A 14,627-nucleotide genomic window follows, 5' to 3' on the forward strand; every position below is an offset into this window, starting at 1 on the left:
ACGCACGTTGAATGGAAAGTTCGATGATTTGCTAATTTAATTATAATTAAAGTTGAACAAAATTTTCATGACCGTGAGGGTAAAATAAAATAAGTGATTAACATACATTAACGTTTATTTTACGTGAAAAATTACAAAATGTACAAATCGATTTTGAAAAATATTTCGAGATAGTACCTACAATAGTAGTAGTAATGTTTCCTTTTTCTTATTCTGGAGGTAGAGGTAGATCGTCTTCAAACATATCACTTTTCTTCTTACTATCTTGTCGTTTTACAGAGCGAGATAGTGGCTGCATTGACTCGTTCACGACGCTCGAGCTCGTGTTACTGCAAAAATATATAGGCTTTAAAATAAATCAGTAGATAACTATATCACTTCAATATTTGTTTTTGTTGCAATATTTGTTTTGTATTTATGAAACTTTTTTTATTATCTTATTAAAAACATTGTATATCATTATATTTTGATTTTCTCTTCATTTAATTTAACTGCGCCACTTTAACATCGACCATTTTATTTACGACGCAGAATAATTCAAATTCATGAATCGGAATTGATAAGTGAATGAAAACTCATTTAATATTAATAAGTTTGACCCTATGATGCCGTCACGTGCCAAGTCTGGGATAAGCCGTGCTACCGAATCTAGTGCGCAAAATATTAACGAACAATCTAGAAAAAAAATTATATATTTTAAATATGAACTCGCGTTGTTTAGCGCAAAGCAAAGTTAAATGAATTAGTAGATCCCATTCGAGAATATTCTATTAAACAGTCTGTATACATATAAAAAACATTTTGGTACCAATTAAAATCTCATCTCCAATTTTGTATATTTTGGTCTACAGGAAACACGACATAATTAATGAAATCTTTTGTAACCTATAACCTTGAATATCTTATCTCAGACACACGAGATTACATAATTTTCGGACAGGTTTATAATTTTTAAAAATAAATGAAATCAAATTTTCGGTTTAAAAAAATTAAATCGTTTTTATATTTGTCTAACTATAATGTTTAGATAAAATGGGAGGCCTGTATCCTTCTCCTTACCCAGTCTTTTTCTTTAATGCCCTCCATGAACCCTCCCATTAGGTACCTATACCTTAGCTATTAGAAGCGGACAACACATTTGCGAAGAAATTATCTGTCTTCTAGTCAATGAAATTTATAATATTATTCATGTGGTATGAATATTTTTTTCATATTGGTTTTAAAATAATCACTAAGGATCACTTAACACAAAGGTGAAGAAGATAATATAAGATATTGGGCACGTGCCAAACTAATGCTCTTACAGCCCGGCAATAATGTTGTAATTAGCTTGGCATATTTCAGATATCACATTAATTAGTAGTAAATGATAATTTAGAATATATTGTTAAATTTGTTAAATGAAACACTTAAAATAATGAACGCAATTATATTCATTGGTTGAGTATTTGTAATAAATTGTTGAGTTATAAATCTTGCTTTAAACCTTATAATCTTAATCTTAATACTATTATAAAGGCGAAAGTTTGTAAGTATGGATGTATGGATGTATGGATGTATGGATGTTTGTTACTCTTTCACGTAAAAACTACTCAATGGATTTGAATGAAACTTTACCACAATATAGCCTTTACATCAGAATAACACATAGGATAGGTTTTATCCCGGAAATCCCTCGGGAACGGGAACTATGCGGGTTTTTCCTTTGAAAACGCGGGCGAAGCCGCGGGCGGAAATCTAGTGTCCAATAAAATGCTAACTAACAAAGACACAAATAATATACAGGGACGATTCGTTTATTTTTATATTGTGAATTTAAAAAAACTTTAAAATATTTATCCTCTCATTCTGATGTACCGAAGTAATGTAAGATCGCTGTTTATGGTGTTAAACAAAAATAACCTCTATAGGTACAGATAGTTAAATGTTGCAATAAGTAACAGAAATGTCATTCGCATTCATTTTTGATGAAAATTTAATCATTTTTGAATCGTTAATTGTTAACCTACTTACATACTGACTGATAATAATTATAGCTCTCATATAGGACATACTATTATTATCAGATACGCAATAATTATCCTACAGTTTGAGCTTCCTCTACAAACTGAATAATTTTTAAACAAATATTACAAAGTCAACATACTGTAAAAACTCATATAATATGTTTAAGTGTTTTTTCATCGTTTTAAATGACACTGTCGTCAAGTACAGAGATAATTTATTAATGTACCTACGTCACTCGTGTAATCTCAGTAAAAATATTTCTTTGTATTGAAAGTATGTGTTTGTCTCGCCGTGATATCATGTAAATAGAAGTCGTATTCGCAAAATATCTTGTTTGTCATGGGTAAACAGAGTCCCACCTAACAGGCCTCTGGCACACCCACTGTTAGATAAGATGCTGAAACATTAAAAATTGGATCTGTTGAAAAAAGAAGAATATTTTCACCCAATACAATTTATTAGGTAGAAAAAAATTTACATTTACTTACATCATATTATGAGAATCACGGGCAAAATGAAATCATTCGCATATTCTAGTCGTTTGGTCGATTTTATGATTATGTATTTATGTGTTTTGGTCGATTTTGTGATGATGTACGTGTGACACTTTGTATGCAGTTAGGTTAGTTAGGTTTTTAGGCTTGTAAAAACATTATAAGTAGTCTATTTACTATTATTGTTAAACTAAATATTTAATATATTTTTTAGTTATATATCTGTAGTTATGTCATTTCTCAATTAATTTAACCTAACTAATATAGGTACTTACGTAATGTTTAACTAAATTATATTGAATACTAACCTGTTTCCAGTGTTGAGCCGACTCTCGCTTGGCCGCCGCGTTCCAGTCGCTGCGCTTTCGCCTCGTGAAGCCGCTTAGTAATTTAAATATAAATTATAAGTAAGCAATTTAATGTTTTTTTTAATTCATTTTTTTTAAATGGCATTCTATATTCAGTATTTACAGTACATAAACATTTTGGAATAATAGTTAGATTAGAACTGTAAACTCACAACAGTTAAACAAAATATTCTTATTCTCGTAGATTAATTTTACCCCCTTGGAGGTAAAATTAATCTACTGTAAAAACTAAAATGTTTAACTTGTACTAAAATATACCTAATAAAAGATCTACAAAATATCAATACAATAATGAAATATAAATGTTCCATTTTATTAACCTCATGGCATGAGGTATCATGCTAATATCACATAGAAATAGAAAAAATCTGTAAACTGTAGAGGTCGTTTTCCTCTCAACGAATGTTGTTTGATTAAAACAAGCAGTTTTAACCGGTTAATTATTATCAATATATCGTGTACCATATTCGAATCCAGTTCGTGTCGAACTTATTGCATCATTTGTGATTATTTATTTATTATGTATCGTGATAACTATGAATACTCTAATAGGAATATTTATCTATTTGTTGTAACCTTACCTCGCATGGATTCTATTGGAGATTGGCTTGCACCAGATGAGAAGCTACTCGCTGATGTAATGTTAGCTGTTTGGGAAATCATAGGAATCCATAAAGTATTCAAATTCTTACTTGTATTATTTCCAAAATATTTTACAATTTAATTACATACATCATTTAATGCAACAATAAATTAAACCTATATACCTATTTATTCAAAATGTTATAAAAAATATAAGTAGCCTATTATATATGTATACAAAGCTTATTTTATACGTATATATACCAAGCCAGCGTTAGTGACAGGGACAGCTTTTATCTCGTTATCGCTCATTAGCTTAGTTTACCTTTAAGTTCAAACGTTCAATAATTAGCTGGACGTTAGATTACATGTAAACATAATGCAGACGTCAACAATAATAATTAACCCGACTGACTAATTAACGGTTCTTTAAAGCAATAATTATTGAGACAAATAATGGAAAATATGCTGTGTCTTTATCCTGAATGCGATTGATATTCCTACTTTTTAGAAGATTTAACGATTATGTTTATTGTCTATATTGTAAGACTAATTTGTAATTCAGATAAATAAAAACAATAATTTTTCTCTTCATTTCTGTATGTATCATGTTTACAAGCAGAATTTAAGCTCAATTATTTATGCTTCAACTTAAATAATAAGAAAAGTTATTATGAAAGTCTATCAGTTACTGGGCAAGGCAGTAAAACTTCGAGAATAAAAATTATACTTAAAAATAGCTCTTTTATTATTAGTAAAAATATTAGATTGTCAGTAAACTATATAATGTTATCAATATAGATAGTACGTCATCATATTCTGCTTAATTTTCAAAACAGGTTTTGAACGTTGTTGACGTCATCGGCGCATAAATCACGACGTTATCGCGGTTCAAAGTTGGTGATAGCGATTTCTATAATAATGCCACTGTACTTGTTGCAAAAACAATTGAAAATACGTAAACACGCTCGTGATAAAGGACGTTGTTAGGAAACAAACAATTAATGCAATCGTTATTTTTATGACTATTCCGAATATTTATGGAAAATTTACATTTGATACAACAATAGGCAGCATACGTATTGGTTCCGTTGGTATTTACAAGCAAATACAGTGAAACTTGGTTAAGTGGGACCTGGATAAGTGAGAAACCTCCATAACTGGAACTCATGCTGAGGTCCCAACACTTTGGCAGTTGGCACTGAATTACCTCTGTTAGTGGGAAGAGGTAAACCTCTATATCTGGGATTTGTTCTTTCGATTTATCATCATAGTTACCTATATAACTGAGACAGCGAGTAAATTTTATATGCATAAACCTCTGTAACTGAGATAACATTGTTTGTTTACTCATTCTTATTCTACCCACAAATTCCACACGTAATTCCAAGTACGTAAGTACAAATTTTGAGCTTCAATTACCTTCAGTTTTAGTTTCGCTTTACTATCATACAGATGTTTTTTTTAATGATCGCACCTGTATAACTGAAATAACCTGTATTCTCACCTCTATTAATAGAACCCTCTGTAAATGAGACAGATATTTATTTATACCTGTATATCTGAGACACTGGGTAAGTGGAATACCTCTATAAGTGAAACGACATTGCAGGTCCCTTGATGTCTCACTTAACCAGGTTTCACTGTATTAAAAAAGAAAACTTGTTCTTACCCCGTTTCTTTTGTTTCGCTCTAGCCACCGCTCTCTGCAACTCACGATTCCAAACACTGGTTTCAGACAAGCCCTGGTCACCGCATAGTTTTACTATGTGCTTCAAACCTGTACAAAAAATTGTCAGTAATTTTTTTCGTTATATTTTAGTGGGTATCTTAATTGAATAGTTTCTACATATTTTCAAATTTATATTTTGGTGTTATGAAACTAGGTCATAATCGGTGTAAGTACATATACCAAATATCATCCAAATGGGTTCCGTCGTTTTAACTAAATACAAAGCCAAAGTAAATATTTTTTAAAACTTAATAAGGAAGTATTTTGATTTTCCATTTACACAAGTCTTACTATGAATATAACTTTTATCTGATGCAAATTAGAAATTTCTCTGTAAGTACTATCAAAGTTGGAAAACAACAGCATTAAAGCAAAACGAAAATATTTACCATGAGAGATAACAACACAAACATAATATGAATGACATTTTACAAAACATCTTATTTCTATGTGACCTAAATAAGTGTATTCGTCATTGCTCACTGCTCAGTTTATATTATAATACCTATATTGATAGACATACGTATATTATAGCACAAGTATTATGAGAACATATTGTGTTTAATGGTACTTATGTTTTCGCTATTATTATCATATACTAATATTATAAACGTGAAAGTTAGAAGTAAGATCTTTGTTACTCCTTATATATTAAACTACCACCTGCCACCTGCGGTGTTCCCGAACAACTACGACATTGGGGCCTTCAAGAAAAGAGTTTATTTGTCCATAAAAGGCCGGCAAAGCACCTGTAACACTTCTAGTGTTACAGGTGTTTATGGGCGGTGTCGACCACTTAACATCAAATGGCCCACCTGCCCCTTAGCTTGCTCTGACATAAAAAAACTAGCTTTCTGCCCGCGGCTTCTCCCGCTTTGTCTAAAACATAATAATAAATTATATACTAAAACCTTCCAGTTGAATCACTCTATCTAAAAAAAACGCATCAAAATACGTTTCGTAAATTTTAAAGTTGTTAAGCATACATAGGGATATATGTACAGAGAATGTGACTTTGTTTTATACTGTGTAGTGGTTTTCTAGAGACATAATATATTATTATGGCCTGGATTAGCACATAGACTTTTACAAGGGTACCGCACGAAGCCGCGGGCGCCAGCTAAAGTTTCTAAACGCTAAGAATCTATACTAATATTATAAAGAGGAAAAGTTTGTAAGTATGTATGTATGTATGTATGTATGTATGTATGTATGGTTTTCACGCAAAAACTACTGGACCGATTTCAAAAATTCTTTCACCATTAGAAAGCTGCATCTTTACTGAGCAACATAGGCTATATTGCATTTTCAAAAAAATTAGAGATCCTTACAAAAAATGCAATAATGTAACCCAAGGTGTAAAAAAATCCTCAATAAAACTTCTGTCATCGCGTGCGCTGCGGAATCTATTGAAGATAGAACAAAAAAAATGTTCTACGGTATTATAGAATGGATCAATATCTACAAGAAAGTCCGCGATACCATATGTCCATCTTCAGTAGTTATGTTACTACAACAACTTTTTTACGTTTTCAAAGTAAATAGAAGTGCCGACAGTAATCAAACCATGTTATCCATACACATATATTAATCCTTATCCCATTAAATGATGTTTTATTATAGACTGTTTCAATACCAGCAAAATACTTTTTAAATGAAAAGAATTGGATATTCCATTCAAAAGATATAACGAATTTTTAAAAGTGTCAATCTACAGAAAATAGTAGGTATACTGTTCGAGCAGGCCGTAGTGCGGGGGTCACGGAGGAATTCTACCAATATGCGTCTTGACGGAACACAGTGGGGTTTTGGTCGGTAGGAATCCGACATAACCCACGGCCCCTCCCCCGGAGGCCGTGGGTATCTATGAAAGATTCCCCACTAAAAAAAAAATAATTTGGAAAATCCAAAAGTGCACGCCTCATAATTTTTTTTAATAAATATTTATTAATTATTATTTTTGTTTATTTAATAACAATTAAACCACATCGAATCAGACCCTGAAAAATGAAAGGGTTCTATTCCTGAGCATACTCAAGCGTAAGAGAAAAAAAAAGACTCGATTAGTAAAGTATTTCGGTCGCTATCGTGTTAACAAGAAAAAGGATCCGCACATACAGACACACGGACGTCCAAGACAGAACTTTTTTAAACTGTTTTTTAACTAGTTTAAATAACAAAAATGACATCAAAAATATCATGAACGTTAAAAATAGTGTTTTTTCTTAATATGTGTGTGTATGTATTATCTTACAAGTGCAATGTATGATACATAAAGACATTTTAAGTTTGAAAAATCAGATGTTTTGCGCGAAGTGACAGTAGTACCCACCTCAACGCTTCGCTTATGAGGCGTGCAAAAAAGGCCGTAGTGCGGGACGGGGTAAAGGTGATTTTCATGTGATTAAAAATTAAACCTATAGTCCGACCTGTAGTAGACTTTTCACTGTAACGATATCGCTATCTATGCGGGTGAAACCGCAGGGCATTGCTAGTAATTAAATAAAAATCAAATCAAATAAAAATAAAGTTTAGTCTGATTACATTGAATATCATCTGGAAACCTTGCGTTGAGTTTCTTGTAGACTCCAAGAGCTTCTTGATACCGGCCACTGGCGCGCAAACAGCCGCCGATAAGCAGACCCCATTGCGGCTGTAAGTGTTATAATGAAGACATTTTAATATTTATTGTATTATAGAGAAGAGGTTGATAATTTCATCTTATTAATGGTGTATGTAAATATAATAAATGGAGTTTTGCATCGAGGAAAGTAATGGCCCAAATTTAAAGCATGAAAAAAAAATTGGTTGTTTGTAAAGTAGGTTTATGATCGAGATGTTTTCGTGATAACGTCTTTATATTAGTGGCAGCGCTCGAGATGAGACGGGAGATCGGTCCGTCTCTCTCTCGTTATACCTGCGATCGCGCTCGTGAGGTTTTCGTGTGACACAAGTTTCTGAACATGTCACCCGACTAAAACGATTTTAAAAACGTTATCACGTTAAAAACATTTTAGAAATGTTTAGATTTTACAATTATTCGTGTTTGTTTCTTTAAAAAATACGTCGGTAAATTGCTAGAAAAATTTACATACAGTTTCTGCCAATTTTACACGTGAATCTATTTGCACATATTCTGGACACTGACAAACACTTATAATTACTTATTCTAAATGAATACGACTCACATTATTTGGCTGCAAGCGTGCAGCTCGTCGATAGTATTGCAACGCTTCCTCCGGTGTCGACTCGCCAGCCAGCCATTGCAAAGCTGTCAATTCACACGGCCACACTGCTTCTACCTGTAATTCGATTAATTATTGCTTTGTATGCTTTGATATTTTATTTAAAAAAATAATGATGTACATAATATCATGTATAGTAAATAAAAATAAAAACGAATACTGTAAAAGAGTATGTTTTACTAATATAATAGTATCTATTTTTACTATATTGTCCCTACCCGTCTGCACCAAGCCAATTAATCCACCATTTTTTGCCATTAGGCATTCAGCGGCTCAAATATGTTGTTTTTGTGTTTTATTTCGTTATTACGTAGATTTATAAACCTAAAGTCTAGATTATACACATTTCCACCACCTCTATGATCCAGAGATGGCGCGAACACCCTGTGATGGAAGGTGCCTTTTCAAAAAAAAAAGACGAGTTGCACTCCGGGAGTGCCGGCAGAAGTGAAAACTTGATTATTAACGTCGAGCATGTTTGATATCCATCCGTCTTACGCTTTTTTGATCAGGTCACGTGTCCTGACGCGAGTTTAAGATTTTATACCTAACGCCGCTAAAGAAGTTTTCACTTCAAAAAGTCTAGATTCTAGACTTACGTCTTGATAATGATGTTTAGCGGTTTGCGTGTCACCGAGCTCGCTGTGCAGGTTCGCGAGTGCACATGAGACGCCCGCGTCCCAATTGCCTATCATACTGTACCTGGAAATAGTATTTAAATTTTTAGTTGTCAAACTAACTATATCAATAAAATTAAAATATTGCAACTTTGCGCAAGCTGCGTATCATAAGATGAAAATGTATATTATATTCTAATATTGCAAGTATAACATAATTAATAGCATCATTTTGGAGTACTGTCTCAAGTGCTGTTTATTGTTTTTGTCTATTATGTAGTTATTAAGGCGAAAAAAGCCTTCTAAACCGCCTTCCTTGCCTGACACTTCGAATGTGTATGTGTATGTGATTCGAGTGTGTATGTGAATGTGTATTTGAATAGTACATTATACCAGTGTTCAGCCGCAGTACTGGCCGCAGTGTCCCGTCTAGCGACGCGGGCCAGCCCGGCGGCAGCCAGCGCCCGCAGCGTGGGCCCCGCGCCCCCCGCGCCCCGCACGCGCTGCCACCGCGCCTCCGCACCGCCCTCCTCCCCTGACAGCTCGAGTGCGAGTGCTAATGATTTTTTGAGTAATGATTTTTCAATCTGCACATTATTAATATTAATTTTTGTTTTTGAAGTGAAAACTTCTTTAGCGGTGTTGAGCACTTTTTCTGTAACGGGTATAAAATCTTAAACTCGCGTCAGGACACGTGACCTGATCGAAAAAGCGTAAGACGAATACCATTCCAAAATATCAAACATGCTCAACGTTAATAATCAAGTTTTCACTTCTGCCGGCACTCCCGGAGTGCAACCCGTCTTTTTTTTTTGTATCTCGTTGTTTAATATCATAATGGTAATAATGTACAAACTATGTTCATCAATATACAAAACATGCAAAATATGTACATGTATTTTTTCAATTGTGTACAAATAAAAAATTCAAGTACAAATATTTGATCAACAGCGTGTAAAAATGCTTCTACAGAGTTACAACTCATCAGAATTTTTTTCTTCCTTAGACAAAATATTACTTTACTCTGTTATATTTTTTTTAAAATAGCATCATCAGCATAAATACATTCGTTAAACGACGAAACATACCCATATCATGCATAGCTATTAGGTCAGTGGGATCGAGATGCGTGGCGGCTGACAATTGGTTGAGGATATTAGCAATACCATCACTAATTCCATTCCCGGATGAAGCAAGTTCTGAAAGCGCAGAGGTGACTCGCGCTGGACACGAGTAAGGGTCATCCCGGCACGCTGCTTCACTTAAAGATTTTGCTTCCGACACTTTTCCCAGCTATGAAAATTGAATTTTAAAATTAATAAGAAAAAGAAATTCGTAAATCATTCTGAAATATGAAATAAAGTAATCCATTTAATACCCATTTTCATATAATAATTACAAATTTTCTGAGAGCTATGTTTTATAGTAATATAACTGACTGCGTAGGCAACGAAGGCTGCATCAGCGTTAGCTTCTGCCCGTAGAATACGATCGTTCGGATGCGCCCTTGCCACCGCTTTCAGCCGCTGCAGCGCTTTCTGCCCAGTGGTTATACCGCCTCCTCCAGCTGTAGTAGCGCTGCGCAGTGATGCTAGAGCGCTGCCTAGTTCTAATCTCGCGCCAGCCCCGCCTCCGGAATAGCCTCGAAGGGCTTCCACACACCAAGAAGCACCGCTATAAAAATACGATGAATTATAAGCAATCATGTTAATTGAGTGTAATTGCACATATCTTTTTTTATAATTTTGCTTTTATGCATTGCAATTGCAATACATTCATTGCTTCGATGTCAGTATTGTACATAGGTAGGTACCGCATTGAAAAGAGGTATAAATCAATCATTGTGCTTCTTCTTCAGTAGCGGAAATAACCATGCTAATTTGTACATACATACTAATTTTTTTATTATTAATTACTACCTAAGTATTATGTTGTATGGTATATTGTATTACTCTTCCCCTTTCACTTTATATTATTGCACTACCCATTTATTTTATATTTATTCCTCTACTGTACCAAAGGTTGTCTGGAAGAAATCGCTCTAAAGCGATAAGACCGCCATTTGTACTTAGTTTAAGCTATCTTTAAGTGTTTGTGTTTCTTCTTTCTTATTCTCTTTAAGTGCAATAAAGGATTGATAAATAAATAAATAAATAAATTTAAATTATTTACTATAATCTTCTATACGATAAATACATATCTGTTTCTGCATGCACAACTTTATAACACATTGTATTAAACCCGAACACCAGTATCACCTAGCTGTAATAAGTCAGGCCCCGGAATCACAGACACAATAGAAAATCTATTGTGTCGTGGACCGATCGGGCCGTTCGGGGCTCAATGGGTTTACCAATGCCATACCCCAACTCGTCGTCCCGCTGGTGGCGAGCGGCGGGCCGTGCCACCGCAGCGGCAGCCAGCGCGAGGCAGCGGTCCGCGTGCGCGGCGGCCGCGCGCGACCAACGTGACAGCCGGTCGCCGCGCACCACGTCGCGGACTACGCACTCGTATGCGTCGTTCTCCTGTAATGAGTAGCTATATTTAATAATAGAGATATAAATCTATTCCGCCATTAATACAGCAGCGATATGGTAGAAACAGAAATAAATTAAATAAATAAATAAATTTAAATATATTCTGTGTGAATCTGAAACGTTTTGATATTTATTGTACAAATCAAATTATGTGTGATGTTTATATGAATAGACCGCACGCGAAAAGTTTTAGAATTTGGAAATCAGATCAATTTCATAATATGTAATACCAAAAATTATAACAACATTACACATAAATATACTGTAATTCATTTTCATTGCTGCACCACCTATTGTTTTCACCTCTTTCTTATAATTAAAAATCCTACCCATAGGTTGCCTGGTAGAAATCGCTTAGTAGCGATAAGGCCGCCTTTTTAGCTTTATAACATATTGTCTGTTTCTTTTTTTTTACGTGTATTTACTTGGTGCTGAATAAAGTGTATTTATTTATTATTATTATTTAACATTTTTCTCGAAAATTCCTTACATCATCTATTGCTATATCGAGGTGATAGTTGGGAAGTTCAACATCCAGCATGGAGTGAAAAGCTGCTTTTCCACCTTCTGCATCATCTAATGCGACAGAACATAGGACCAAATGCAGACCTGAAATTTAAATTTAAAAAAATATAAATAAAAGAATGTAACACATTAAATAAGTTTTAAAATACATTACACGAAAAAAAGGAGGATTATAATAAAATAAAATATTCATACCTGTCTGAAAATCACCCTGCTCGTGCATAATATGTTGAAAATTTGTGACAGCGTCACGGAACTTTCCCATTCTCACCAAGAGAAGTCCTATGTTGTGCATCACTTTCATTCTGGTAATTTTAATAAAAATAAGAAATGATGACACATACAGTGAGAATATTTTCTTAAAAGCAAATTACAAATATCATACCTTAAATCTTTTTCTGCAGTAGGAGTTTGATCCAGTGCCATTCTGTATAACTTGAGTGCTTTTGGATGCTCACCCATTTTGAAATATATATTACCCATATTCACCTTAAAGAGATAAAATGTATATTAATAATAAATGAATGAATATGAGCCTTGCAAAGAATTATTGTTTCTTAAAATACCTTCAGTCTATTTGCATGTGGGAATAATTTATTCCTCGTGAGCAATTGGTAGGTATTTAAAGCTTCTGTATACATTTCGTTGAGTGCATATTGGTCCGCTAAATTGCAAAGAACCTGAAATTAAATAATAATAAACAGAAAATATAGGTTTATTTTTTAATAACCTTTTCTATTTTTTTTACTTACACAAAAAGTAAGATCTAAATTGTGCGAGTCTCCTAAATTGGCTTGTTCTTGCATCTTTATTAATTGCCTTTCTAGAGTGGACGCTTCCTGGGCCTTAGCTAAAGCCTGAAATCCAGTAATATCTTAGAAGATGTACCTACTGAAACTTTTAAAATTAATTTTGATACGAATATATTATACGCGCATAACCTACCTGTGTGAGATCTTGTTCCCTTTTACTACTATTAGATTCGTCGTCAGATATTCGAGCACTAAGCATGCAAGATTCCTCTACGAGAACCATAATTTTCGCTTCCATTTGTTTTATTTTATCTTCAATTCTGTAATTCAATTAAAATTTATTGAATTACATTAACAAGAAAACTATTATTATTCCAAATTTCATCCAAATTGATGCTGCGGTTTAGCTATGAAAGCTTAACAGATAGATAGTCGCATTTGAAGGATTATAATTTAGGGTGAAACTAGAATAATTCGAGCAAAGAGAAGCTTATAATAAGATGATCGATTATATTTATGATCAGGTTGACTAAATTTATAAGTCTAGTAGGTATATTTTTTTAATTTTTTAATAGCATTTTCTGACAATAACTATTAGTCTAATAATAATGCAATATATCTCACGTGTCCTCCCTCTTCTCTTCCTTGGCGCTATTGTCTCTCGTAGTGGACGTGTAACCCGCCGCTCTGTGCGCGGTGACGGGGCGGGTCGCGGCGGCGGTGCCCGCGCGCGAGCCTCGTACGCTCACCGTGCCCATACGGAACATCTAGTTTTAGGAAATGTCATAGTTATAGTATAGATAGACTGTGAAACATTCTAAGATAAAGTTATTGCTTTACGAACAGGTGGTAAACTACTTATATTAATGTATGTATTAGTCAAAAGCGCCCCTAAAAGAAGTCTACTTGAATACATAAATGTTTGCGTTTAAACTAATGCCTAACTAAGATAATATGGCTCGGCAAACTATATTTTATCAGATGCAAGATACGATCGGATATATTATGTTGTTCGACACAGTTGAGGAAAATCTATGATAAAACAAGGAAGTAAATTCAACTTTTAGGTACTGTAAATAAATTAAGTGTAGTGCTATATTATACACCTTTCTATACGTCTTAAGTTTTTCTAGTTTCTATCATGAATCACGTATCAATTAGTTCCTTAAAATATGAATTTTAATTTTATTTTATTTACTTACCCCAGTCCCCATCCTACTAGGCACTTGTCTGCCTATTCCAGCCGTCCGTAAAGTCTGTTGCAAAGCAGTATCCTCCTGAATGCCTCTCGTATCCAACGCTGGTGATACATCATTGAATCCCGTATACAGTTCATCATCATCATCTATAATCAGTGCTGTTCTTGGCTTATCCATTCCCCTAGACACGTTATGCCTTAATCCAATCATAAGTGTGGTTTTTTAGTTTTTATTTTGGAAAAGTCCTCGCAAAGAAATCGAATGTGACTTTGTTGTGACGCGGTAACCATGGAAACCCAGATGTTCATGATTGACAAATCGAAGGTTACTTACGTCATATTTTAAATGAAAAAGTTTTTTTTTTTTTTTTTTTTTTTTTATTGGTAATAGGGAAGCGCTTGACCACAATCTCGCCTGATGTTAAGCTGAGATGTGGTCTAAGATGGAACGCGCTTCCCTAGAAGGTACCTGTTCACTCTACGCTTGAAGACCCCCATATTGTACTCGTCGGGGAACACAGACTCAGGAAGCATGTTCCAGTCCCTCGCGGTTCGGATAAAGAATGTGGA

The 14,627-nt window shown here is 34.0% G+C and overlaps 1 protein-coding gene across 1 annotated transcript; it reads right to left on the reverse strand.

The window, feature by feature from the left end:
• Positions 1-117: 117 nt before the first annotated feature.
• nompB (intraflagellar transport protein 88-like protein nompB) lies at positions 118-14,416 on the reverse strand. Its single transcript, XM_089703817.1, has 19 exons — positions 14,062-14,416; positions 13,484-13,626; positions 13,053-13,179; positions 12,860-12,964; positions 12,674-12,787; positions 12,493-12,596; positions 12,303-12,412; positions 12,073-12,191; positions 11,410-11,570; positions 10,485-10,719; positions 10,134-10,338; positions 9,439-9,601; positions 9,028-9,130; positions 8,372-8,485; positions 7,728-7,836; positions 5,124-5,231; positions 3,451-3,516; positions 2,810-2,882; positions 118-329 (listed from the first exon to the last, which is right to left on the reverse strand). Exons 1-19 carry the CDS (start codon positions 14,266-14,268, stop codon positions 209-211), a joined length of 2,487 nt encoding a protein of 828 aa, XP_089559943.1. The 5' UTR covers positions 14,269-14,416; the 3' UTR covers positions 118-208.
• Positions 14,417-14,627: the final 211 nt, after the last annotated feature.

The sequence above is a fragment of the Colias philodice genome, chromosome 15 (genome assembly GCF_061535455.1).
Source record: "Colias philodice isolate Cphi_HAF_F1 chromosome 15, ilColPhil1 Martin Lab GWU primary, whole genome shotgun sequence".
NCBI lineage: Eukaryota > Metazoa > Arthropoda > Insecta > Lepidoptera > Pieridae > Colias > Colias philodice.

What these genes read in the sequence shown, in the direction of transcription:
- nompB (XM_089703817.1), bottom strand. Translation starts at nt 14,268, where the DNA reads ATGATTGGATTAAGGCATAACGTGTCTAGGGGAATGGATAAGCCAAGA. An exon ending in CACATGCAAATAGACTGAAG is followed by an intron (nt 12,597 to 12,673) that starts GTATTTTAAGAA and finishes TATCTCTTTAAG; the next exon opens with GTGAATATGGGTAATATATA. An exon ending in GTTTCCAGATGATATTCAAT is followed by an intron (nt 5,232 to 7,727) that starts GTAATCAGACTA and finishes TTTTTTGTACAG; the next exon opens with GTTTGAAGCACATAGTAAAA.